Here is a 27,773-nt window from a genome sequence, read left to right as displayed (position 1 = left end):
TAACACCTTAAATAAACGCGTTTATAGTGACAGAACACAAATAGATACAAAGTTTCATGTGTTATTGTGTACTGTGTTAAGAGATGCTGTTATCTACATAGATAGAATGAAGCGTGGGGAAAACTTGACGAAACTGCGGCCAAAAGTTCGCTTTTTACACCAGCACCCTTTTGCATTAAAAAAAACCTGAAAGAGAATATTACTGCGAAAAAATTGAAATATATCTTTGTGGGCCAATATGGGCAAAGCATCGAAATGGAAGCTGTAAACACAGCAGTATAGTATACGGTATACTAACAGCGGGATATAACGGCCTACTAGAATATATATATAGCACTGTAGGGTAAGATGGAATACCGTTAGCGCCTAAATCCCATATTTCATAATCGCGTTTTAAACAATTAACAGCGCATTTTTAGAGTCGTGGAACCAGAGTATTTTAGTTCTGTAAATATTCTTTGTTTACTACCGAATGAACGAGAAATAGAATAAAAACATGGCCCATCTTACCCCACCCTACTATATAGGCTATTATACCGTAGTATAGTAGGATGGGAAAGATGGGACACTTTTTAAATTTTTTCATCCCATTTGGTAGTAAACAAAAAACATTCAAAGAATTATAAAACTGTACCCTCACGACTCCAATAGACCGTTGTTAATTGTTTAAAACACGATTAGGATATTTGGATATTATGTGTTAAAGGTGTCTCATCTACCCCACCCTACTATATAAAACAGGAGATTTTTATCTTGTACAGAAATGATGCGAAATGGTTTAAAATACACGATGATTATTAAAGTTCTAATAAACTAACATACATGAAAATAAAAGCTATTTTTTAACCAACAGAGAAGATACACTCTAGCAAAGACACGAAACAGGAAGATAAATTCGCAGTGAAAGTTGTTACGAAAAAAATTTGAATCGAATTATTTTGAAAAGGCAGATTTTATAAGATAGGTTTAAAAAGCGGGATTTTGCTTATCGGGAAAAATTTTGTTCTTCGACAAAATATTTTTAGTTCTCTGCAAAATATTTTGCAAAGAATTTTTTTGTTAAAAAAGATTATGCGAAGATTTTTTTCTTTGACGAAAAAGTGTTTTACATTAAAAAGACAACAGTTTGTGTAAAAAATGTACAAATGCCGTGAGCTCTGCAGTTGCGTTCCTTTTCACTACAGCTATCAGGAAAATGCAACAGTAAGAGCACTCTCGCAAAAAAACAACCAACACCTCAGCTTTTACCGTACACTCGTAAATCAAATACAAAAAAAGTGCACACGGAAAAACGTACGAAAAAAAATCCGCGTCCTAACATAAAAGTAAGAGTTAGATTACAAATTGCACTGCATTTCTTATAAATTCATTTTCTTTTTACGTTTCCACTGGTTTGGGCGGTATTACTGGTTTTTGTGCTAGTGGGGGTTTGGTAGGCACGTTGTTGTTGTTGTTGCTGTTTTCTACCTACAAACAAAAACAACAACACTTTAAAAAAAAAAAAAAATTAAATAAAAAAACTTTTTTTTTTAATAATAAATTTTTCATTTTTAATTTTTATATGGGTGAGGTTCTTTAGTGATGCATGCTATACTAATTAAATATATTTTATGTCAATTCGACTCACAGGAGGAATGGGAGTCTCTTCTTCTTCCTCCTCATCTTTTGCTCCAGCGAGCTCGTAATGTTTCTTCCTCAGTGTTCCAAGTTTCACTCGTTCTTGTTGTAATGCTTGTTCCAATTCCAACACTTTCACCTGGTTTACCCAAAAAGTTACTATGTAGTAAAGTCGGGGGACTATGGGCCACCTTTTCTTCTATTTTCTGCCCATTTAGTAGTAAACAAAGAACAATCAAAGAATTATAAAATCATATCCTCACGACTCCAATAGACCGTTGTTAATTGTTTAAAACACAATCAGGATATTTAGATTTTATGTGTTAAAGGTGTTCTATCTTATTCCACCTTACTATATTATGATACTGTGGGGTAAGATGCCATAAGGAGTGAAGGACCTAAATCCCATATTTCCTGATCATGTTTTGAACACTTTGAAGCAAATTTAACCAAAAAGTAACATACATGGTAACTTCTAAGTGAGCACAAAGTGCATGAAAGAGAACACCCGTGTTATAACAACTGTAATAAAAGCAGTACCAAAAAAATTAAATAGAAATTAAACCTGAGAATCCATTTCTTTTCTTTTGATCTGTGTTAAAGTGACAGACGCCAAACCTTCCAAAGACTCGGACACTTCATCCAGTTGTCTTCTCCCTGCATTCGTGGAAGCAACTACTTTTGCTGTGGCTCCGTTCACATTGCGTGAAGCACTTTGCAAAGTTTTCAACTTTGTGCTGTTTTTGCCAGCTTTTACCTAACAAAAAAATAACAGATATACGTTTTACTAGGAAAAAAAATAATTGGTGTTTTTTTAATGGTTTCTTTTTTTGTTGATTTTTATGTAGTAAAATTTATATTTTTTGCGAATTTTTGCGCACACTTCAGTAAAATGTTCTTAATATACTTTTAATATATTGTAAGATTTTTTACAGTATATCAGGTATTATAAATTTCTAGACCAAGTTTTACCGTTGACTACAACATTTAAAAATGTTGAAATTTAGTTGCATAAAATAAAATTAAAAAACAGTTGTGTAAAAATGAAAAAAAATTACAAAAATCTGAAGCGCTTTTCCGCATTAAAATATTAATAATAAATCACCCTTGAAGCTGCCACAAGTTGTGCAGTGGACGCCGATATTTCATGCGAACAAACCATCAGCTCCTCAAATTTTCCATCACCCTGGATCACTAAGTCAGCTGCGTCTCTGAGAAGTAAATCATGTTTAATTGAAGAACTAAACAGTAATCACTTTTAATCAAATTACCTAAATCACAGAATTTTTTTACCAGTAACAGAAGAGACAGACAGAAAAAGGAGTACGGCGGAAACAGACAAAAAAAATGAAAAAGAAATAAAGAAAAAAATGACAGACTTGTAAATGATAACTAATTTGTAAAAAAAAGTGACAAGACTAGAAAAAGTGACAGAATTGTAAAAAGTAACAGACTTGTAAAAAAGTAACAGACTTGTAAAAAAGTAACAGATTTTTAAAAAGTGACAAACTTTTTAAAAAAATTACAAGTTTGTAAAATGATAAAAAAGTCCGTTTTTTAAAATACTAAAACAAGCTAACATACAAACATGTGTGAATTATTACTACCATAAAAAGTTTAATAATTTATATATAAGCTAACATTAATATTGCTGCACTTACGTTAGCATAGTAGCCCCCCAACCAACAGCTTTAGCAGCCGATATTAAACCTTCTGTCCAACGAGAATTCTTCATGTAAAACTCTGTGGTTGATGAAGCACCCTGTGTGATATTTACTTTTAAATGTTTTTGATTATTATTAAGTCAAAAAAAAAATGGTTCCGAATGTTTGGTGCAGTATACTTAAATTTGACTAAAAAGTATCTGAAAGCTAAGTAAAAATAAAATGTAATAAAAAAAATAAACAAATAAAAAAAAAATATATGAATACAAAATAAAAAAACTGTGTAAGAACTAAATATAAAAACTAAACAAAAAAGTAAATAAAAAAAATAATTGAAAATAGAAAATATAAAACTAAATAAAAAAAATGAAAAAAAATTAATAAAAACTAAATATAAAACAATAAAAAAAGTACATGAAAAAAATGAATAATAAAATAAATGGTCTCATCATTTACACCAAAACTTACTCTTCCTTGCTCAACAATTTCTCGCTGAAGATCCTTAGAGGAAGAAATGAGGATCTGAATGAATTTCATCAGCTCTGTGCATGAATCCAGGATCCTAGGGATATAGGAATATTTAGTTTTCAGCAAAGATTTTTGTTTTTTTTGTTTTTTTTAAGTGTATTTTAGGAATTTTCAGTTTTCACTCGCAATTTTCTTTTTTTTTTGATAAAAATATATTGTTTGTTTTTTTGATAAAATATATTTAATAAAACACCAATTACCTTTCGTTGACCTCTAAGTTGACCCCTGTGTCTCGTTGTCGCGCCTCATTGAGCAACGCCTCTATGCGCTCAGCCGCTTGCTCGACAGCTTGAGTGGTCGATGCCATCTCCTGCTCCACGAGATCATGAAGATCTCCTCCTCTTACATCGCTCATCTTTGGGAGCAGCTCCTGGAGGAAAGCAATTGTTGTTTTTTTTTAAAATTATAATGTGATTTTTATTTTTTTTAAAGAAATTTTTATGTTTTACAATTTTTTTTAATGTTTATTTTCAAGCTTCTTCTTATTTTTTTTAATGTTATTTTTTAACTTTATGTTTTTTTAGTTCCGTTGTGGAATAATTCACAATAAGACATTAAAAAAAAGGAAATAAATCACATATATCCAAATACTGATCAGGTTTTAAATAATTACCAACGGTGTATGAGATTCGTGGGGATATGGTTTTGTAATTCTTTGAATGTTCTTTGTTTACTACCAAATGGGACGAGAAATAGAACGACAAGGTGTCCCATCTTCCCACACCCTACCATCATACTCACTTTGGCCGTGCTCATTATCATGTCCAGTTTTTCTCTCGTAGTTTTGCTGTCAGATGTTTTGCTTGGCGTTTTCAGATCATCAAGAAATGCTAGAGTTTCTTCCCCACAACTCCTGCAGGCTTTTTGCAAAGCTGTAGATATAATGTGTTTTCAAACATAATAGATTTAGGTTCAAAAATACAAATTAAAGTAACATAGCATGCTGTGTTGGGGTGTGTGGTAGTATAACTGTTCACAAGATAAAGTAAAGTATTTATATATGAATACACTGCTATGATAAAATAAATATCCATATATAGTAGGATAGGGGGAGACGGGACACCTTTAGCTCATAATATGCAAGTATCCTGATTGTGTTTTAAACAATTAACAATGGTCTAAGGGAGTCGTGAGGATGTGATTTTATAATTCTTTGACTGTTCTTTGTTAACTATCGAATGGAACAAGAAGATGAAATGAAAAGTGTCCCATCTTCCCCACTCTATTTTATATAAAGTGTAGCCATATTAATAGCTACTGGATGCAAATGCTAGAAATAGTGACTTTTCAATTTAAAATAAACTAGATTTTTCTTACTAGTTTTTTAATTAAATAAGCACTACCAAAGTCTCAGAAAAAATGCCAAAAATATTATCTCATTCTTATAATACGTTTTAACAGATTTTGTAGCAAACTAGTAACAGCTAAGTCGTATTTAAACTATATTTATTTTATTTAAATACAATAACTTTGATTTTTTTAAACATATATTTTTAAACGTTCAACTAAAATCATGTAATGGATTATAAAACACAAGATTCTGATTAAAATGAAAATTAAAGAAATTTTGGGTTTGGGTATTACATGATAAATTTAAATATGTAATTTGTTATTTTATGAAGTTTGGTCAGTTATGGGATTCGGTAGTGAGAAAAAAAAACAACAGAATTTTGAAAACAAAAAAAGAAACGAAAAAGAAACAGAATTCTTTTTGAAAATGAAAAAAAAACAAAAATATGTTGATATTAACTGTTTTGTTTTGTAATGTTTACTTCAAAAAGCTTAAATCGAAAATTGCAAAATATGATACAGCAGTAATTAGTTCACCCAAAGAAATTGAATTTCAAGAACAAAGATTACAGTTTTTTTTTAAATTTATTTAACTTGTCCAAATAATTCAAGTTTAAGAAATTGAGATAATTGTAATAAATATCACATAATTAATTATATTATATTAAAAAATGCGTTTGGCTTATTACACCCATTGCCAATCCATTAGTTTCAAGTATATGGAAGAATTGTTGTCAGCAAGAATCATAAAAATGCCACAAAGTTTTTGTTACAGATGGCGGTTAATTTGTTATTTGTATCAGTTAGTAGCAGTGGCACAGCTAGATGCTAATTTCATGATTTTTTTCTTTTTTTTCCAAAAATATTTTTTTATGCTTTTTTTCATTTTTTTTAAAACGTTTTTTGTAATATTTTTTCCATGTTTTGCAAAAATGATTTTTTTCATCATTTTACTATTTTTTTCCAAAATTTCTCAACTCAATAATAAATGAACACATGAAATTTGTTTTATCCTCGCATGGCGGGGTCTTATTATAAAGGTGTTCTTTCATACACCCCATGCCCACTTGTGATCACCACACATGTAAATTTGTGAGACCATACTGATTTTGGGGGGTATAGAAGGCTGACAATTTAGATAACCCATAAAATTAAACAGGTTAGAGCAATTGCTGTTAAGTTTCTTGCCCAAGGACACATACGCCCACAATGGTAGCAGTAACCAACCTGGACATTTTTACTTGGCTACAGGCAGGCAATCTAACCACTGTGGCATGGCGCTAAGGTTTATTTCAACCTTCCTTTTGCAAGGGTTTAAAAAGGGCTAGCTGTGCCAACTGTTAATCATGGTGTTTCTGGCTTGTTATATAAACAACTTACCCATAACTGTGTCAAATAAATGATTCCGCCATTTTGTGGGGCTAGATACTAGTAAGCGTGAAATTGACAATGAATATGTTAAGTAAAACTACCTAATAAGTTACTTTAAGCGGATCTATTGCCTTAAAAAGCAACTACTGGCAATATGAATACAGAATGAAATAAGACATTGCAAAATACTTGTTAGTGGAATAGAACATTTTAAAATAACATAACTAGGAAATAAAAGTTTAATAAAATTCGAGCTGTATGTATTATTTGAAAATAAATCTATATTATTTGAAAAAAAAATTGCAAAAACTAACTATTTTGCACAAAAAAATTTAATAGTGAAAGTTAATATAAAATTGAAGGTGCACATAACATTTATAAAGAAAAATCTGCAAAAAAATATATTTTTTGCAAAAAACAGTTATAACAAATGCAGTTTCTACCATGCTAAAAAAACACAATACAAATCATTAACAACAACAACACAGATAAACTGAATCTATACAATCAATTACCTTCACCCTGGCTCTCAGGTGCCATGTTACAAGTCGCACCACCACTTTCTATCGTCTGTGCCATCCAATGACCAAATCCAGACACAGACTGAACGATTCCATCAATTTCTGTTCAAAATAAGATGAAATTAGTACCAATTCAAAGTAGTTTATTTTTAAACAAGAGAAAATGTATTTTTAGGCTTTGTAAATTAGCAAAAAAAATTAATTTTTTATCCTGAAACAGTTTTAATTTTTTATTCTAAAATAGTTTTTACCAAAGATATGTAATTTTTCTGTTTTTATCAAAAGCGCCTAAAATTTAATCACAATTTTTTTGATATATTTTTGATCTTTCGGCTAAAAAATTGCTTAGAACTTAGGTTAGGCTACCATATAAAGATAATTAATAAATCTTGAGAAAAAAATAATTTAAAGTTATTAAAGCTAAAGGAATATGTACAAACACTGTATGCAGTGGCGCAGCCAGGGGGTTTAGGGTGTCGCGACTCCCCTCAAAATAAATTAATTAAAAAAAAATTAAAAAAACCCCACCCATTTTTTTCTAGCTGCGCCACTAACTGAACGTATACTAAATATTGAAAACTACTGCAGTGTATCCCAATTTATTTTAAAAACACTGGCAACACTGCAAAATACCTTGCGATTCTTCGAAAGACTTTGAATCTTTGTCCAAACGATCCAAGCTCTGATTGGTCCGTTCGACGATACGCATGAGTGACGATGCACTGCATGTTCGACTGCCACTCATGTCGCTGTCGAGCGATTCAATCGCAATCTTGATCATGTGACCTGCTTCTTCTGCTGCCATAGCTGGATAAAAAATTCCGAGGTTAGGTCAATTTTGAAATAGTTTAACATTTTACACAAAGTTATTATGCTTTATACACAGTTTTCAAATTTTATACCCAGGTTTTATATTTTGTACACGAATTTATAAAAAGAATTAAAAATTCGATGTATATTTGATATTTCACCCTTATTATTGTCACCTATTTGGGAGTTTATGTTCATTGGGCAAAAATCTAGCCTACATTCGAGTTCTTTGCCATAAGGCATCATCCATATATAATAAAAAGCTGTAACTTATAATTAAAGACACAAAACGTCCTCTCACCGAGAATCCGCTCTCTCTCCTCTTTCCTCCTCCTTTCCTCTTCACTTAAACTCATCTTCTGGCCTTCCACCATAGAAGTAAGACGATCCACATCAGCAAGCAAGCGTGAGCGGTCACTTTCAATCTCGCCAGCACTTTGTTGTAAAGTATCTGCTTGCTTTCGTGTATCGGCATTCTGGAGATAAAATGTCACGATAAAATTTGGAATAAAACAGTTTGGATAAGTTTGAAGTAGATCTTCTGGCAATTTTTCGTTTTATGATATTAAAGTGCCGTTGTTTCGTCTGCCATATGCGAGACATCATCAGGGATCATCTGGGCTACAATAAAGCGTGCTAACCAATGTGTCAGATATTGATAGTTGGAAGAAAATAGCTTGTGGGATACCCCAGTGATTTAGGTACACTAGGGTGGGGAAAGGGGGACTCTTTTAGCACATAATATCCAAAGATTCTGATCCTGTTTTAAACAATTAACAACAGTCTATGGGAGTCTTGAGGATACAGTTTTATAATTTTTTAAATGTTCTTTGTTTCTTACAAAATGGCCAAATCTCTCCCCTCCCCACCTTACTATACAAATGGCAGGTTTTTAATGCTGTATATGTATGAATTTCCCATCGTGTTTTAAAACAACTGTAGTTACACTGTTTTTTTACCGAATTTTTTATAATTACGTTAACAAAAAAAGCTTATCATGTTAAAAATATTTAAAAATAAATTAATATCATATTTAACACAAAATTCCTATTCACCTTCCTTAGTAAAGCTGCATGGTCCTTCACCAAAGCTAGATGCTTCTCTTTTAACTTTTTATACATTTCTTCATTGCCAGCTGCTCTTTCTGTAACAAAAAAACGTTCAAGTTTACTCATTCACAAATGAGAGAAACAAAACCGATCCAAAACATGGGTAATGTGTATGTGTACCATTAAAATCTAACCCTGTGAAAAGTAACCACTATTTGCTGTACACATTAGTTTTGTGTAAAAGTGTGTTTAGAATATGATTGGCCAGTAAATTGTTAAATTATATGACAGTAAAATTGACAGTAAAAATACATAAATACATCACAAACACACACACACCTAAATCACTTACTCTCAATATCATGTAGAAGACTCTGAGCTTTGACGGCCGACTCTGCTTGTTGTTCCGCAACCTCTGCTTGCTTCCTGATCTTGCTCAGTTCATCCGAAGCATCTTTCGACATTAGTCGACTCTCCTCCAGCTCTTGCTGAAGAATCTTGATCCTGTCCAGCAAGCTCCGGACTTCGCTGGAATGCTGCGGAAAACATTAAAAAAAAAATTAATTAAAAAATTAAAAAAAAAAAATTTGTTTGTTTTTTAATTTTAAACACTTTTTTACTTAGGCCTTCAAAATTCAAAAACGGCTTTTTGCAAGTACCATGAATTTGTCATCGTAGAAATATTCAAAATTTTGCATTTATATAACTTTGGCAATCTTTGAACCATGCCGTGGAACCCCCAGCTGCCAAACCTGGGGTGGCAAGGGTAGGCTTGACTTTCTACACTTCATTAATCAGTAAACACTATCCCTGCCTCCCCTACATTTTAAAAAGTTTGGTGCCTATGGACCTTACCCATAGAAAATAAAAAAAGTTTGGTGGCTATAGGACCTTACCCATATAGAATAAAAAAAAGATTGGGACTTACAGGACCTTACCTATATAGAATGAAAAAAAGATAAAAAAAACCCTAATGACACTATCTATTTTATGTGGGTCCTAGGACCCATGGCTGAATATACCAACTGATTTACACTGTTACATTGGTTAATATAACAACTAGTAAAAACTTTATTTTTTAACTCTTTAACTGCCCAAGGCGACTAAAGTCGCTCTGGGACCACACGTCACTTAAACGGCGATTCTGTGGTCAATTCTCCATTATCGATCCCAAATTTGGTTTCATTTGAAAGAGGAAGCAATTTCCTTTTGATTTCAGCAATAAAAAATATATCAACGTATTTAAACATTTTGAGTATTGTTTTGTCAAAGTTTTTGAAGATTTTTAGCCAAATTTAGCCATTTTCCTTTAGTTATGTCCCCAATTTTGCTGTAATCTCCTGTTCGCGCCAATTCGGAGTTGCAGTAGGGGATTCCCCTTGAATTCAAGCGTTGTTTAGGCTTCGCAAAGCATTTTTAGCTTTGAAAACTCATTGTAGGGGTACTATAACAGAATTTTTGTACAAAGTAGCTCAAATGGACACTGGGACATATAGGCTTGCATTTTCTTTGCTTTTATTTGTTGAATTAGCTGGTATTACTCTAATTAGTGTGGTTTATATGTCCAGAATAAGCAAATCTGTTTGAAAATTAAAAATTTCAAAAATTTATGACTATTTTGCCTGACTACTTTTTATGATATTTGTACTAAAGTTTATGGGTAAAAAAAAATATACATATTATGTTTTGAACGAGATTTGATGTTGTATTCAGCAGGAATAGGACCTATAGGATATTCAAGTGAGGAAACTTTACTTCCTTTCAATGAAAATCAAGGGAATCATCCTGAGGACATTTCAAACTATGTTTGATGTTTCAAAGCTTTGTTATTTACTTTGTTTTGTCATTGAATTTGTGTTTTCTAGAGCCTCATTGATGAATACAACAGACCACAATTTACTTTATTCACTGAAAACAATAAGTTTGTCAACAGCACCAATAGCACCATCATTATGAGGTTCGAAAGTATGACGCCAATGGCTCTTTATGAGATTTTTACCTGTATGAACATGCTAGAGGTACATTTTATACATCAAAAGAAAGATAATTTGATACTGATTAAGTTTGCAATGCATTACTTTTGGATATTTTTGTTCATTCCTGAAATATTCTATATTGAAAAATTCATTATGACGTCATCGTTATTTTGATGACGTCATCAAAAAATTAAAAATATGAAGTTAAAGAGAATTTTATACTCTTCAAACTTTCTATAGCATGTTTTGCTCTAACTGCTATAGTTTGGCTACAAAATCCAATTAGAGGATACCTGGTCAAAAATTAAAAATTTTGAAAAAATAAGCGGCAGTTAAAGGGTTAATGAGGCAATGAACATCTTTAGGAATACACATATCGAGCTACAATGCCATGGGCCCTAGGGCTAGGATTTAGGCCAGGATTGGCCAATTCCCACAGAAAAATCCTACCAACTTACTTCACTTTGCATGAGTTCGATTTCAGCTTTCAGTCGTTCGATTTCCAACTTCAGCATATGTATCTCTACGTCCCTGGGGTCAGGTTGGGGGGTGGAGGTCCCATTGAAACTGAATGTGGCGTCAGATTCACCAAATAACTCGTCAAAGTTTGTATCTATCAGTGGTGCAACTGCCACCTGTAAAATATAAATACATTTTTTTTAGTATAGTAGGGGGGGGGGGAGGATGGGGCACCTTTAGCACATAATATCCAAATATACTAATCGTGTTTTAAACAATTAACAAAGGTCTATGGGAGTTGTGAAGATACGGTTTTATAATTCTTTGAATGTTCTTTGTTACTACCAAATTGGGCAAGAAAATAGAATGAACAGGTGTCCCATCTTCCTCCACCCTACTATATATTAAATAAATAAATGATTTTTTTTAAATAATGATTGAAGTATGGTTGTTATTTTAACGTAATAATTTATTGAATTAGCTTGTTGTTTTAATATATTAAGAATAAAATAATTGAAATATTTTAATACATTGAATTGCAGAAATATGGTTAATAAACAAATTACAATGAGTGAATGAATTAAAAATACCCTATAAATAAAAGGGGCATGCCAACGAAAAATCAAATTTGTGTATTGATAGATATGCTCAAATGTGATCTAAAGCCACCAACGAAGTTTCAAAATATTTTGACAGAATAAGATTTAAAACTGCAAATTCAACCACTGGGGAAAAAAAATTGGCCGTGTCGAATGCATGGGAATTCCCATTAAAAAAAAAATTTTTCTCAACTTTAATCGTTTCTAGTTTCTAAAATAGCCTACTGAAGAAAATTCAAATTTTATTTCTGATTTGGTATAATGAATGCTTCTTCTTTAAGAATATTTCAGTTGTTCGTGTTAAATATTAGATTTGGAAAATTGCTGATTCAGCATAATCTGGTATGTAGTTAGGTTCAATGAAAAATTAAAACATTATAAAGATTTTTTTGATTTTTTTTTTATATATTCACAAAGAAGAAGCATTTATTATACCAAATCCAAAACAAAACTTGAGTTTTCTTCAGTAGTTTAGAAACTAGAAACGGTTAAAGTTGAGTGAATTTTTTTCTTATGGGAAATCCAATGCGATGTCGAAACAGCCGATTTATTTTTACTTCAGCCGTTTTTTTTTCACAAGATTTTTTAGAAACTGTATCGTTTTGGGGAACTTTGATGGTACCTTCAGGTCACATTTAGGCATCTATATACAAATTTTCATTTTTCGTTGGTATGGCGTTGGTATATATAAAAAATTAATGATTTTTTTTATTACGGATTTCTTTGATTAATTTTTGGATAAATTTTCTTTAAACGAATGAATGTGACTTGCTTTATCCTTCCGTGGCCGGAACAGTCATTATCACAGGGATGTTATGTTTCATACACCTTGTGCCAGCATACGAGTTACCATGTATGTTACTTTGTGGCCTATTGTGGGTGATTATTTTTTTGAACTTTTTCATTTTTATTTTATGTGTGGCTGATAATTTGGACAAGGATTATGGTTTTCTTGGATTTAGTTCTCTAAACCAGTAATGTTCAAATGGCGGATCGCGATCCAGATACGGATCATTTCAACTGTTTGTGTGGATCTTTCAATGTAGTCTTGAAAAAAGAACTAAAATACGACGCATGTGCTTAACATTCAAGCCTGTTTCAAATATCCTACATATAATCTATAAGTTTTGCTATTATGTCATAATTAATTGCCAGTTCAAATAATCCCTATTATGATGCAATGAATCCACGTGTGAATCCCTACTATTACGTAACAAACAGTCTACCTGGCTAAGAAAAACGTGGTAAATATAGGGCTAAACCACTAACGAAACGTAAACCAAACGGTTGTTTTATTTCGTTTTTGCGTTGATCGCATTAATGCGTTAATCGCAATAATACAGATACCGTTAACCAGGGGGGCGTGTTGTAAAACATCTTGAATATGTTTAATGTTCATAGTTAGTGATTCATCATGTTGTCAGGTTTGGCTGTGGTGGATCGCGGCAGAATTTATTTGAACACTCCTGCTCTAAACGATCGGACACGATGCATTTTTACGAACCTCAGGTTCAGGAGAGGGCGACCTATCAACGTGGTTTTCTTCCTCAGGAAGGACTCTGATTGGTCCCAGTTCGTGGCTTCCGTCTGATTGGATGAGAAAATCCGGCATTTTCTGTGAAAAAATCGACATGTATTTATTAACTCATGGAAAGGCTTGGATTATAACACAGGGTTATATTGTGAAACATATAATTTCATACACGTAACGTAATAATAATAATCGGAATGTCTTGGTCAATGTCATTCAATAATTTAACAAGTGACTCATTAAATACCGCCACTAATATCATAACACAAGCCTTAGAAACTTTTTGTGACTGTTGTCCAGTCAAGCACAAGTCACATTAAGTCTCATGGATAACCTATATAGTAGCCTGGGTGTTGGGGTAATGGGCTAAATCTGGCCTAAATCCGAGGTTCCTAACAAGTACCTTACCCATATAGAATATGACCACTGGGTTGAAGTTGTTATTACTGATAAAAGTATTTTCATTATACTTTTGCCTACAACTGTAGCAGCATCGAGTTTTAAACCCGGTACTATTCGCTTACAAAGACTGTTTAATTAAAATTGTACTAGCTGTTCAATTGGATTTCAGTTTTTGCTTTTGAAATTTTAAATAGAATAAATATTCAATATGGTTTGCCATTGCATCTTCGAAACCTCTTGGAAGCGGTAATAAAATATTCATAGATAGAAATATGTTTAACAGAATCTTGGTCCCAGAAAATAAACCGAACTACAGGGTTTGAAATACAGGTTAAAATCAAAATTTTCAAAGTACTTGTTTTTCAAAAATTTAAGTGTTATTTTTTAAACTATTTTTTTTTAATTTCAATTTTTTTTCAATTTTTAAAGTCCTTTTTTTAATAATTAAAGTGCCTTTTTTTGGATAAAGAAATGATTTAAACAAATTGTCACCACGATAAAATCGAAATTATCTTACATCTGGCATCAGTGGGACTTGAATCAGTCTTTTGAAATATTGCAGATTGCTACAGATGTAATAAAACTTCTTTAACCTGGCATGGCATTCCTTAAATCTGTGTCTGTGGCCACTTAATGTGTCAGCGGGTAAACCTGAAAAATGATATTTCATGCAATTTATAGTAAATTTTACAGAGAAATGAAAATAAAGTTTTTAAGACGACTTTTAAACTGTAGACTACTTATTAGTACTAGTTTTTAATTTTCTCTTGTACAACATAAATTCAATTTATATATCTTTTAGAATACAGCAACGAAGATAAGATCAATTAAAACATCAAAGTGAAATAGCAGAAAATCGACAGTTGTTAAAAAACACACTATGTGTAAAAACTACTTGAAAACATGTCCAATAATAAAAGTGTAATTGCTTAAACCCATAAAATCAGTTTAAAGTATAAAAAAATAAAATTCATGATAAAATATGTGACATATTCCACGACACATTGTACATTATACATAACACTTACAGGCATGTAGTTTGAATAATAACTTCACTGTGTAATCATAGAGTTGACTTGAATCAAGAATAACTAAGATACAAGGCGCTAATCTACATTGGCCAGGTCCAGTCATTGAAACTGCCTTTGACATATCCAGAGTGCTGAAGACTGAAATAACAAGTTCGTATGAGCAAGTGGTGGATAAGGTATGGACTTTAGTTTTGTTGATGGAATGGAATTAAGGGAAATAATCAGACTACTGGTTTTACAATCTCTTAGACATAGTAGGGTGGGAAAAATGGAACACATTTTTGTTCTATTTTCTTGTTCCGTTTGCTAGTAAACAAAAACCTATAAAGAATTATTATTATTTGTTAAAAAGTTGAACAGGAAAGTTGAACAGGGGTGGGAAAGATGGGACACCTTTTTGATCTATTTTCTTGTTCTGTTTGCTAGTAAACAAAAAGCTATAAAGATTTATTATTTGTTAAAAAGTTGAACAGGATATTTGCATATTACGAGCTAAAGGTGTCCGTGCTGTCTCCCCCCCACTGTATTATATTAATAGTTTACTACCAGTTGGAAATTGTGAAACCTATATGTAAGAAACCTAAATTTTTTAAAGTTTAAATTTAACTCAGTAACGGAAAATGTGTGATGAAATTTAAATTTATAACCTAGTATTATTAAATTACTGCTAGTTTAAAATAACTTATATTAGATAACTGTAAAAAATCAGTCTCATTGAATATAACATACAAAATATGAGCCTTTGTTTTTCTCAGTAAAATTTGAAACAAATAGATTGATTACTATTTTAGTATTTATACAAAGATTGAGAATGTAGGGTTATTAGTTGTTACGTATCCTTTCATTTAAACAGCAGTTTTGAATTAAAAATGTGAAATACATAAAAATGAGTTTAACATACTTGTTTGTTGGAGGTCCATTAAAACATCGATGCAGTCAAGGATATCAACGCTCAATTCAAAACTGGTGAAATGTAAAGCGAGGTTAGACCTTTACAATTCAAACCATTCTATTTGGGTGGGGTCCTACAGCGTGACACGCCAGTGGAACTGATATTAAGACCACGGTTGGCCTGTTACCCCTACAGTTTAAATTAACCGTGATATTTTAACTTAAGTTACAATGGTGGTTTGAGTGTGAAAAACAACTAACAAAGAAAAGTTTTAATTAGGTATATGTTTCTCTTACAGCTATTAACTACCATTAGAAATTAATAAATCTGGTCTTTAAATTACTACTTTTACGGCAGGTTGAAAGTTTACTTTTAGTAATATTTTTAATGAAATAGATTAAAAATATGCCACCACAAAAATAGCTAATTTTGATTTTTTTCCTGGCACAGATTCTAAAACCTGCTGTTACAAAAACAATCAAACAGAAAATAAAATTTTAAAACAAGATAGCCGCTTTTATTAAATTTCAAATATAAAAAGCAATTATTAATATCTCTCCCTATTAATTCTTACATATATATAAAACATGACAGTCTGTTAGTATTTATCCATTGAAAACCATTAAACTATAAAATAACTTAAGGTTAAACCAAATAAGGTATATGTTAAATGACATGGTTAGAAGGTACAAAAAGCTTACTAGTTTTATCTACCCTTTATATAGTAGAATGGGAAAAATGGGACACCGTCAGCACATAATATCCAAATATCTTGAACGTGTTTTAAACAATTAACATTGGTCTATACGAGTCGTAAGGATACCGTTTTTATAATTCTTTGAATGTTCTTTGTTTACTACCAAATGGGACAAGAAAATTGAATGAAAAGTTCCCATCTTTCCCCACACTACTATATAATTAGAACATGAAGTAATTTGTAATCAACCATTAATAAGTCTGCAGTCAAATTACGGCATGTAGTAATTGCATGACCAGCACGCATTATGACATCATAATGAAACTATCACTTACAAAGTGTTGATGTCGAGCTTGCCGATATTTTCCAATTCTTCGTCAGATAATGACAAACTTCCAGGAAAAGATGGATACTAAAAAAGGAGAAAAAAATAGCCTATTAGTATATAATATAGAAACTAAAATTTTTTTAGTATATATATATATATATATATATATATACTAAAAAATATTAAACTTTACTAAAATGGGAATGTTTACTAAAAAGTAAAGGTATAACTACCTTTTTCTAAATAAAATTTAAAAGGACTTTGCTAATGAAATGAAGATGTTACTTAGGTTATGATTTGAAGTTCTACCAGTAACACATAAGACACATAACATTAAAAGATGAGCAAGCTGTATACTGTTCCCACCCACTGTACAGCTTGTGTTTTATCTGTGTGGTTAAACTACTATGTCCTTTTATTGGCTGTGATTTTCAGTTAAAGTAAGAAACAGAAGTTTACAATAAAACATGAACCAGGTCCAGGTGTATACAGTTCCCGCCCACTGTAAACCTTGTGTTATACCTGTATGGTTAAACTAAGACTTGTTTGTTAAGAGGCAAAATCAAATAGAGAAAAGGGCGTCTTACCTTGGAATGAAAGTCCATTCTTGAAGTCAAACATTTTAAATAACAACCTATCAATCGTCCGTAGCCCTGTGTTTGTCCCTGAGGGAATTAACAATATTATTAAGGGTGGCTTGGTAATAATGGAAGGGCCTATTAATATCATAGGGAATATGGTATAGTATTAGTAGCAGCTAGCTATATATTATGTCATTTTCAACAATTTTGAACATTAATACGTATAGTAGGGTGGGGTAAGAAGGGAGACCTTTTCATTTTATTTTTTCGTCCAATTTGGTAGTAAACAAAGAACTTCAAAGAATTATAAAACTGTATCCCTTACGAATCCAATACACTGTCTTTATTTGTTTAAAACACTATCAGGATATTATGATATTCCATGCAAAAGATGTCCCGTTCACTATAAGAATATAATATATTCCATGCAAAAGATGTCCCGTTAGTATAAAACACATTATACATACATTCCTCCTATACATACCAAAATACTGCTATGTAAATATAGTAACCTAACTCTGTGTATTCTCTAGCAATCATTCAAGGACAAACTTTACATCAAAAAGAAAATAAACACAATACAGAATACACTATTACACTACATACAGTAGGATATAAACCTATAACACTACAATGTGTTTAACACTACAATATTTAAATGTTTCTTTAAAGAATACTGGTATGTGGGACAAATAGAATATTTTGATAAAAATTTAGTGAAAGTTTTGTTTAAAGTCGCATAATAAGATATATTATATATTTCCTTACCCAGTTTCTGCCCAGATCTTTTAATTGTTGTTTATATTTAATAGAATCTTTTAAAACCTGTGAAATAAAACATCAAATATTGGGAAATTTGTAAGCAATATATTATATTGAAAGGATTTTTTTAATGTATATCAACTGCAAGGGTGCTGATAAATAAAAAAAAAGTTGTTTTATGTGGTTGGCATTTGTCCCATTTATTGCAAGTATTTCACTATGAAGGTACAAAGGTTTCGAAGTAATGGGCCAAAACTGGCCTAAATCCCAGGTCCTTTAGGACCTCACCTGTACGGAATAGAATTAACAAGGCAAAAAAGTCATTAAACCATTTACCTTGGGGTGGCCATCTCGTAATACTTTATGAAGAACATGACAGAATTTCCAAGCAACAATAGACTGGGTTGAAAGAGGTAAGCGACGAACCACATGCCAGAACATTTGTCCTCCTTTTTCTTGGTAAGTACCCAATATAGCATCTGCAGAGAATGATGTAAGTTATTCTATTATGTATGGATGAGGTAAACAGGGAAAGCACAACAGGTAAGATAGGGGGAGAGATGGTACTTAACCCCACATCCCCACAGTTCAATGAAATTCAAAGTCCAATGAAGAAGTGCAGCCCCCCTACTGTATTTTACAGCACTCAACTTTTGCAGATGTAATATTATTCTCAAAAAGTTTAATTTTTTTAATAACTTGTGCATACATTTAGGTACATAACCCCAAAACCCCATAAAATTCATCAGAGCAACACAATTGACATGGGGAGCTACCACTGCTGCATTTTTTAGCATTCTGTTTTTGCAGGTGTTATATCATTCCTAAAAAGTTTAAATATGCATTTTCAAATAACCAACTTTTTGAGAATGAGAAATAATACATCGGCAAAACAGAATGCAGTAAATACATGTTGATTGAGCGGTTAGTACCACAGCAATTTTTGTGTGGCAGAAAGCAATTATTTTGTAGCTTCTTATTGTAGTAACATTTCCCAACACCCAGGTCAGTTTCAGTAAACAAAAATATACAAATTGTATTTCTAATATGATAATTAAAAAAAATCTAAAATAGTAGCATGGTCAAAAACTTTGTATTAGCTTATTCCAATTCCAAAAACTTTGTATTAGCTTATTTAATATTTCAGTTTTCACCATTTATTTTACATTTGTTAACAGACTGCAAGTCCAAAATGTTATTTATTTCTTAAAACAACAATATGACTGAAAATTTTGCACCTGGCTGCCGAATAAATTATTCAATCCAAGTAGGATTTGATTAGATTTGAAAATAATTCAATATCGATAATCGTGACTGTTTATGTGCAGCTTATACTGGTGTAAAGAAAACACAGGCAGTGATTTTTGGATCCAATACTTATTCAAATTGATCAGAAAATGAATAATCAAATCATTTATTATTGATAATAGATATATATGTAGAAATATTCACTGCCGCGAAGCCTAGGGTGGCAGGGTAGGCATGCCTATCCAGGTATTGTATTAATCAGTATCCAGTAAACATTAGAACCAAATTTGCTTCAAAAAATGCGAGTCTCACTACCTCTGCCTGCCCTGCATTTTAAAGGATTTCGCCTATTGATACCTAGGTTAAGTAAATTAGGTATACATAGCTTCAGTTACAAAAAAATTCAGGAAACTAAAAAAAACAAACATGTTGCTTTACCAGAAGCACTACAAATAAACAAAATAAACATCGACAAACATACTTCGAACATGTTTTTCCTTTGCTGCACATTCCATAGTGTTTATTGCTTTCTGTATGCTCATCATCTGCAATAAATTAACAAATGTAAATAATGGTTACCGGCAAAGGCGTAACTTCAAGGGTAGCATGTCTCCTCAACTTTTAAAACAGGGGTGACATCCTATACTTTAAAATCTCAGTTTTAACACCTACAAACAGAGTGTTTTAAAGGTGCCTATACAAACAAGCAAAGCCAAAGTACATTGCATTCACCACATTAACCAAAGAGGTTTCCTAAGTTTGACGAATAGAAATATACCTGATTTTAACAATATTATAAACACCGTCTATTTTATTAAAAATTTCCTACCCTACTACCATTATAAATACTGTATATTTTATTAAAAATAGCCTACCCTACTACTGTATTTTATTAAAAATTCGCATTACACCTTTATGTTGATAAATAACCATACATATTACATAACCTGGATAATACTAAAATAAAATTAAACCTATAAAACGGATACTTTCTCATTAAACTGTTAGAATCTAAAAAAGTCCTACAATATCCTCTCTAGGAACCAGAAGATATCGGGAAGAATGAGAAGATTTTTCCCGCAGCTCATCCATAGAAGCTGCTTTTCTCATTTTTAATGTTTATTTTATTCAACAAATTTCCTAATAATCAATACAGACAACTAAACCGACATTTTTAACATTACAAACAAATGAGAAAGACTGAACTCTTTAAAGCATTGGAAATTTACTAATTTTTTAACCCTTATCATTGCTGTAGCTACCAAACCATCTGCTCTGCTATATGAAGATACATATTTTCTAACTTATAATGAACAGGTACACATACTACATATAAATGTTTTTGTATTAAATTCCGCAAATTTAACACAAAACATTTGGGACTTAATCTTAAACTCTCCTGTTATTTCAATGAAAACAGTACAGCAAATTTTTCCTTTCGTTATTAACAATCTGACTCAAAATCTGATTAAAAGCAATGTTGTGACTAGTTCTAATAATCAGCACAATTACTATGATGCATAGCTGTATAGCCATAGAAAGGAAGAGAGAGGCAGGATGCAGACAGGAAACGCGTAATACTGTTACCTCATAAGAAATACAGAGACTATGCAAATGCTAGTAAGTGGCATACACTGAAAAATGTCCTGTAACTTTGCATTGTTTTATTTACATTTCAAATTAAAGATGAGCAATCTACATAGTTCAAATAATATAATGTCATAAAAAGACTCTAAGGAGCTAGTAAAACAGGACTGCAGAGTAAGTACAAATACTAAATGTCTATTAGCCTGTTGTTATTATTATTATGACTGAGCTAGCTTTTTATATAATGTTGTAATAATAAAACGCCTGCCAAAAGTTTGTATTTCTTTAGGCTATTGTTAGATATTAGTATGTTAATTAAAAACAAGGAATGTTTGACTACAAATTAACACAGGATACCGGTATCAAATAACACACAACTGTAAAGGTACTGCGCTAACAGTCAGAACTTTTACGACGTAATTAAGACTTTAGAAGTTAGTAGTTACTACTAGCTACTTTATAACACATCACAAATAAATACACTAACACAGCAATTTAAACTCTGTTATTGTGAATGCACAACCTTTTATTTTATGTGGGTAAGTTACTAAAGCACACAATGAGATCCGGAATTTAGGCCAGAGTTGACCCATTGGCCACTACCCTAACAGACAGGGTACCTTAGTTTTACTCATTTGAACAATTGCAACTACAAAACATAAAATACCCAGAACTGGGTATTTTTATACCTATAATAAATCAATGCAACATATTTAATATATATATACATATTTCATGCAAAAATTTGAGCAAAAATATTCTCCGCACAAAAATGCAACTTTAAATTTGACAAATAGATACCTGAGTTTTTTCAAATGATTCTCTCTCAGCATCCAGACTTGGAGGTCCTCTTCTGAGCATGTTCATCTTGATGAGTTAATCCGCACAACGGGGAAAAGTTGGAAAAAATTACAAAGAAATTACCATAACAGTGAATCTGTGACAGTGGGTGTATAAGTAAGTAAATTATAAATAAAAACACCTTTTAAGCTAACCAGTAAGTGATTTTTGGATACTGGATAGACCGATTTTAATATTTGAAAAAAAAAATTAAGAATTACCTAAAGATTTATATAAATGAATTTTTAAAGAAACGTTTCGTCTGCCATGTCAGCATGTGGCAAGAAATTGATAAAGTATTTAATTACTTAAATGAAACTTTGCAAAGGTACATGAAAACCTAAAACTTAACATTTAACTTAGGAGAATAACAAAACCACCATGAGAAAAGAAAAAAGAAGAGTATTATGCGGGGAACACCAAAGCTATACCTATACATAGCTGTTATACACTAAATTTAAAATGAAATGTGTTGTTTAAATTATTATATTTCATTTATGCTTTTTAATGAATTTAAAATGTCTTCAAACAAACGGTTTCTATTAGCAAACGATACTTCGAATAATTTTACATCCTCTCTTCTGCGAATATTCTCGACAAAAAGAATACCAGAGCCTTTTTTGACTGGGATAGTTCCCAGAATAACAGTTCCCTTGCTTTCAAATACCTTCATAACCTCAGTTTTAAATTTTGAACTGAACAATTCCATTTTACCGATTTCATCCAAAACAAAAATCGATTTTACATCATCGGTTTGAGGTTTTTTCAATTCTGACAAAACTTGTTGCTCGAATTCGTCAATATAAACACTGTATTTCCCAACTTTTGGCCGCTTTTTGTATGAAGATGGAAAACGGTCTTCTTCGATTCGTGCTAACGGACATCGATTTCCGTTTACTAATACTACGTCAAAACCAATTCGGCGTCCGCCTTGTCTTATTTCTTCAGTGTAAAATCCCCTTATTGGACAGCATGATAATAAAGAATCTTTTAGTTGCCTCACGAGCGTTGTTTTACCGACGCCTGGCGGACCAGTGAGAAAAACATGCGTCGGTCGCACCGCCATCCTTTGTTTGGAAGTTCGCGCTTGGTCTAAATTAGAAACACGACCGAGCTACAGCTTTTATAGCTCTGAAACCGACCGCTGATTTCAAGCAGTACGTTTGAATTAGGAGTGGGGGAATTTCGCAAATACCGAGACACGGATGATTTCTTTTATGAATCTAGACGTCATTGTTGTGCGAAATATAATATCAAATGAACCACACTTTTGTGCAAACTGTTTTCGCTGGATAGTTTGGTATTAAACTTACCACCTGCTTTCTAGACATTTGTTTTGCCAATACCTAGCGTAAAGCATCAATCTAATAAGATTTTACCATAGTATTTACTACGTTTTATATTTTTCAAAATATTTTACACATTTCTATTGTTGTTTACTTTCCGGTTGACTGCCGCGGTTCTACAATGAGTTTTGGAATTGGCGGCTGAAAGTTGTGTTGCAGTTTGCAATCAAAACACGAGTATTGGGCAATATTATCCGTAGTATATACATTGCACACTCACTTTTTGTTGCAGTGTAAGTACGTTAAAGATACAAATATGTCTGACATTTTGAAATCGGCTCGGGACAGGCTAAATGAAAATTTAATGGAGATAAAACAAGCGTACGTGAATTTTGTCTCACAAAACCCAGAAATGGTAGACCAGGTAGGCGTTTTTTTCATGTAGAAAATACTTAAAAGCATTTAGCACCAAACACAATTATAAATATTTACTTCAGATTGAGAAAACCGTGAAAACATCATCATACTTGTTCGAAGCACTCTCTAAAAACTATGACAATTCAATCTTCATTTCGGAGCTAAGTACGTGTTTTCACATAATTTTGAACAAATATATTGCAAATTGTAGTTTTGACCAAGATATTGCTGCATATATACCTTAACACACATTGGTGTTACTGCCGTTTAATCCTAATTTTCTTCTGCAAAATTTTGTGAGAATAACACACAATGCAATGGGTTGTTTGCACCTGGCTGTGAACTGTGTCACTTTATAACATGCACTGATTATTATGTACACCAGGTTTGGTATTCTCGGCTACCCTCTAAACTAGTCAGTCATAGTAACTGTTGGTTACAGAGTTGTTTAAGTGGGCCGACTAAAACTTAGTCTGTGGTCGGCATCAGCATTTTAAGTTTCTGTGCATTACTTATTACAAAAGTTAGCCGGTTGACTAAAAAAGCAAAATTGAATTTAAGCAGGCGACTAATTTAGTCAATAGCCGAGAATGCCATCTCGAGTAGCATCAAAATGGAACTAATACTTCATGCATTGCTTTCAGTTACTTCAGCATGCAACCTGTTCGCATACGCCAACACAAAAATTTTACTGAAGACACGAAATTTAATTTCACAAACTGATGAGAATAAGTTTGTTGCCAAATTGAAGCAAGCACTTACTGTTGTGGAGTTTTCGCAGGTGTGTGCTTTAATTGCTATCAAGTACTATTTTTGCAGAATAACAAAAAAGTTCATTTTCTTCGGGCTCAATCCTGTTTATCTGTTGCCCATGTTTTTCAATTGTTCTGTATAGAAGATAAAACTTATCAACATTTATTTAAAAATATGTTTTTTTATTCACCAATTCATTATATTCCACATTACATTCCAAAATTTTAAATATATATAAATTTTTGTAAACACTTCAAATATATATTAATAAATATATATATATATCTAAAAATTTTAAATGTATAGACCTGCCGAAATAACAAACTGAAACTGTAAATCTGTTGTTTCAGGCATTTCTTGAGTTATCCGCTGGGAGGCTTGGTGGGTCTGGGGCAAGATGGGCAGTCATTGTTGTCATCACAATAATAAAGGTTAGCTTCATATTAAATGACATACTGATGCAGCCAGAAAATGGGTTCAAGGCTCGTCGTTGCTACCATTGTGGTCGTTTTTTTTTTCTTGGGCAAGACACTTAACGGCAATTACTCCAACCAAGTGGTCACTGTGTCTATGAACACCCGAGTTATAACAACTGTCATTTTCTAGCCACGCGAGGATAAAGTAAGTTACCTTCATTCCATAATTGTTTATTTACAGACAATACTGCGATGCCTCCTTCTCTACATGTTTGATTCTGGTCTACAGTCTCCTGCACTGGTTACAATGATCAACAAGACAAACATTGCCACCCAAGCTACCAACTCAGGTGATTTGTATACATAAACATAAAATAATACCTTGCATACAGTGGCACAGAGAGAACTTTATATTTGTATCACTCACCTTTTTGTCAAACTTTGTATTTTTTGCGTCCTTTTTCTGACTTTTGTCCACCGTTAATTTTAAAGTTGATGCACCACTAGCAAATATTCCAATTGATTTCCTGAAAGAAAAGGATAATCTTGCTACTTATTTACAGCTTACCAGTTACCATGTATGTTACTTGATTATTATTTTCAATTTTTTTTGTAAGGCTGATAATTTGAACAACCCATTAGTGACCACTGGGTTGGAGCAATTTCCATTAAGTGTCTTGCCCAAGGGATACATATGCCCACAATAGAAGCAGCGACAAATATTGTTTTTAATGAACAATGTTATATTATTACCAGATGAAAATGAAAACATTTACATTGGAAGAAGAACTGGCCACCAGATGGCGACCTTGAGCTCTTCCTACAGCAAATGGGAAAGTCCTAAACCAGAGAACATGAACTGTTGGAACCTCTATCCATCGTCCTTGAACAAACGGGAAAAAATTGGGGAGTGCCTTCACATAATCAGACCCATGCTTCATTGTATCCTTTATACAGCACAGTCTATATTGGTTGGGGTTAATGCTATGGTAACAGTTAGGCAAAGGCAACATACCTGGGGTGGCAGGGTAGGCAGGTTTGCCTTGAAATTTCCAGGGTGTAACTCTGCTTATCATAATATGTGCATGAACCAATGCTCGTGTTAATCAGCATATTAAGTATAATACCACTTATTTTAGCTGATAACCAGTACAAATTTTGGTCTTAAAAAGTTATTTAGGTCTCACTGATACCCGCTGTGTATTTTTTTGGAAAAAAACCCAGACAGTCGTGTCGAAAATTAAATTTAAAAAAAGATGAGCGAAAACATGCTATGTCACCAACTAAAAGATTTTCTACCTTAACAACACATACAACAGTACTTAGCACTGGTGTGTTTGGAACAAAATCCCTTCTACCGTGGTTGGCAGCTCTTGTTGTTGACACGTCATCACATGCTCTTATTCAACGTGATCACAAAAGTGAAAGGCCATACAATCCACAGGAGAAGCAGGAATTACGAAGGAGATATGCAAACCTAATTGTATATCTACTAAGATCGCCTGTGTATGAAAAAACAACTGGGTTAGTTCGGTTTGAGTTGTGAATTTTAAATAATAAATTTTATTCATTTTTCTACCCTGGAGGGCAAAGGCAAGTTTTTTGTTTCACACTCCCCTTCGTAACTTTGTGGTAAATGTAACTTATTTATTCTTGCGTGAAGGGGCAACGACCATCATTATAACATGAGTGTTCTGTTTCACACACCTTGTGCCCATTAGGGGTTACCACATTTCTAACTTGTAGGCGATTTTATAGAATATATTTATTTTTTAAACCTGTAAATATATATATATATATTTAAACATATATATACTTAATCTTTCTAAAGTTTTAATTATTGAAAATTTTCAAATACATTCAGGTTGCACTATCGAGGGTATGGTTGGTTATATATTAACTTATTTGTTAATGTGTTATATGGCTGATATTGGTCCGTTATGATTCCTGCACTTTGTTTGCATAATTCAGAAGCTGTTATGTTCTGCAGTGTACAATGTAATTTTCATGTAAAAAATGCAAAACTAAAGACTGGTTTTGTGTGCAAAACTAAAGACTGGTTTTGTGTATAAAAAATATATATATTTTGAAAATAAAAAATTATAGATATTTTAAATAAAATAAACAATATGCTTTTTGGGCTTTTATTGACAATATATAACGCAGACTTTTTTTCTTGCAGGCCAAGAATACACAAAATTCTGCATTATCTCTCCGAACACTTGCCGTTAGCTCATTATGTGGTTCAACCTCTTAGTAAATACTTGCCTGCGTGGCAGAGGGTGTATTTCTACACATGGAGTGATTGAACTGTACAAATAGTGTTTCCTGTTTTTACTTTGAACTGTGCGCCACTGATGGTTGATCATCAAACCCGGCTTCAATGTATTGAAATATTGCCTTTTTTCTATTTAAAGATCAAACAAAACTCTCACATCATGAATCTTTTACAACCTGAACATGTTTCTTGGAATGCGTATTCACAAAACTGATGGATTAAAAACTTGAACGTAATCATGAAAAAGGCAAAGAAAATTTTTGTTATAATTTAGCAATCATTATTTTCTACTGCCTTAATTTCTTACTAATTCATCGGTTGCAGTTTTGATATGTGGAATCCTAAAGATAGAATTGTACTCTTGTACATTGTTTTCTTGTACATGTTCAATAATTTTCACTCGTTCATCAATTTCCAACCTTTTCTTACTTTTCTCTATCATGTGTTTTTTTAATTCTGCTTTTACATGTAAATTTCAAATAAACAGTAGAGATTCTAAACTGAACAGTGCTGCATATGCATCGTAAAAATATCTGTTTTTTACTTTCTTTGGTGCAATGCCCCTACAACTTTAGAGTTGTGACAATCAGGTTTTAAAAAATCCCAGTTCCCATTTAAATGTTTACAATGCACTGAGCAATGTGGTGAATAGGTAAATGAATTTTATAAAAGTGACAAGAATTTTAAAAAAGTTTCCTCAACCAAATAATTTATGCTTAGAAACTCTGCGTTTCAGACATTAAAAATATTCTTGAACTTCTTTATGCCCAGAACATTGCCTGAAGTATTTCAATCAGGTTTTATGCCCAGAACATTGCCTGAAGTATTTCAATCAGGTTA

The 27,773-nt window shown here is 32.2% G+C and overlaps 3 protein-coding genes across 5 annotated transcripts; 1 reads left to right on the top strand and 2 right to left on the bottom strand.

The window, feature by feature from the left end:
- Positions 1 to 45: 45 nt before the first annotated feature.
- Positions 46 to 21,887, bottom strand: LOC149743353 (huntingtin-interacting protein 1-like). Of its 3 annotated transcripts, none has more exons than XM_089875929.1 (25): positions 21,745 to 21,887; positions 19,838 to 19,901; positions 18,445 to 18,587; positions 18,115 to 18,171; positions 17,353 to 17,430; positions 16,773 to 16,849; positions 15,750 to 15,811; positions 14,846 to 14,986; positions 14,335 to 14,468; positions 13,389 to 13,499; positions 11,285 to 11,461; positions 9,203 to 9,386; positions 8,857 to 8,945; positions 8,103 to 8,277; positions 7,625 to 7,798; positions 6,986 to 7,093; positions 6,480 to 6,527; positions 4,551 to 4,681; positions 4,010 to 4,179; positions 3,750 to 3,843; positions 3,279 to 3,379; positions 2,723 to 2,828; positions 2,183 to 2,374; positions 1,628 to 1,756; positions 46 to 1,467 (listed from the first exon to the last, which is right to left on the bottom strand). In XM_089875929.1, the coding sequence occupies exons 1-25, from the start codon at positions 21,808 to 21,810 to the stop codon at positions 1,378 to 1,380; spliced, it is 2,901 nt and encodes a 966-aa protein (XP_089732055.1). In that variant the 5' UTR covers positions 21,811 to 21,887; the 3' UTR covers positions 46 to 1,377. The 3 variants fall into 3 exon arrangements, with proteins under 3 accessions (XP_089732055.1, XP_089732047.1, XP_089732065.1); XM_089875921.1 differs by lacking the exon at positions 21,745 to 21,887 and adding an exon at positions 20,383 to 20,538; XM_089875939.1 differs by lacking the exons at positions 6,480 to 6,527; positions 21,745 to 21,887 and adding an exon at positions 20,383 to 20,538.
- Positions 21,880 to 23,127, bottom strand: LOC149743352 (cancer-related nucleoside-triphosphatase homolog). Its single transcript, XM_089876090.1, has one exon. The coding sequence runs from the start codon at positions 22,847 to 22,849 to the stop codon at positions 22,268 to 22,270; it is 582 nt and encodes a 193-aa protein (XP_089732216.1). The 5' UTR covers positions 22,850 to 23,127; the 3' UTR covers positions 21,880 to 22,267.
- A 119-nt stretch (positions 23,128 to 23,246) lies between these two features.
- LOC149743351 (peroxisomal membrane protein PEX16-like) lies at positions 23,247 to 27,438 on the top strand. Its single transcript, XM_089876042.1, has 8 exons — positions 23,247 to 23,493; positions 23,567 to 23,651; positions 24,131 to 24,267; positions 24,590 to 24,670; positions 24,897 to 25,005; positions 25,412 to 25,597; positions 25,975 to 26,179; positions 26,838 to 27,438. The coding sequence occupies exons 1-8, from the start codon at positions 23,386 to 23,388 to the stop codon at positions 26,962 to 26,964; spliced, it is 1,038 nt and encodes a 345-aa protein (XP_089732168.1). The 5' UTR covers positions 23,247 to 23,385; the 3' UTR covers positions 26,965 to 27,438.
- The last annotated feature ends 335 nt before the right edge of the window (positions 27,439 to 27,773 follow it).

Source organism: Ciona robusta, chromosome 1, assembly GCF_009617815.1.
Source record: "Ciona robusta chromosome 1, ASM961781v2".
Classification (NCBI taxonomy): Eukaryota; Metazoa; Chordata; class Ascidiacea; order Phlebobranchia; family Cionidae; genus Ciona; species Ciona robusta.
The sequence above is the reverse complement of the archived record's forward strand: the minus strand, read 5'-3'. Positions and strand labels throughout refer to the sequence as shown.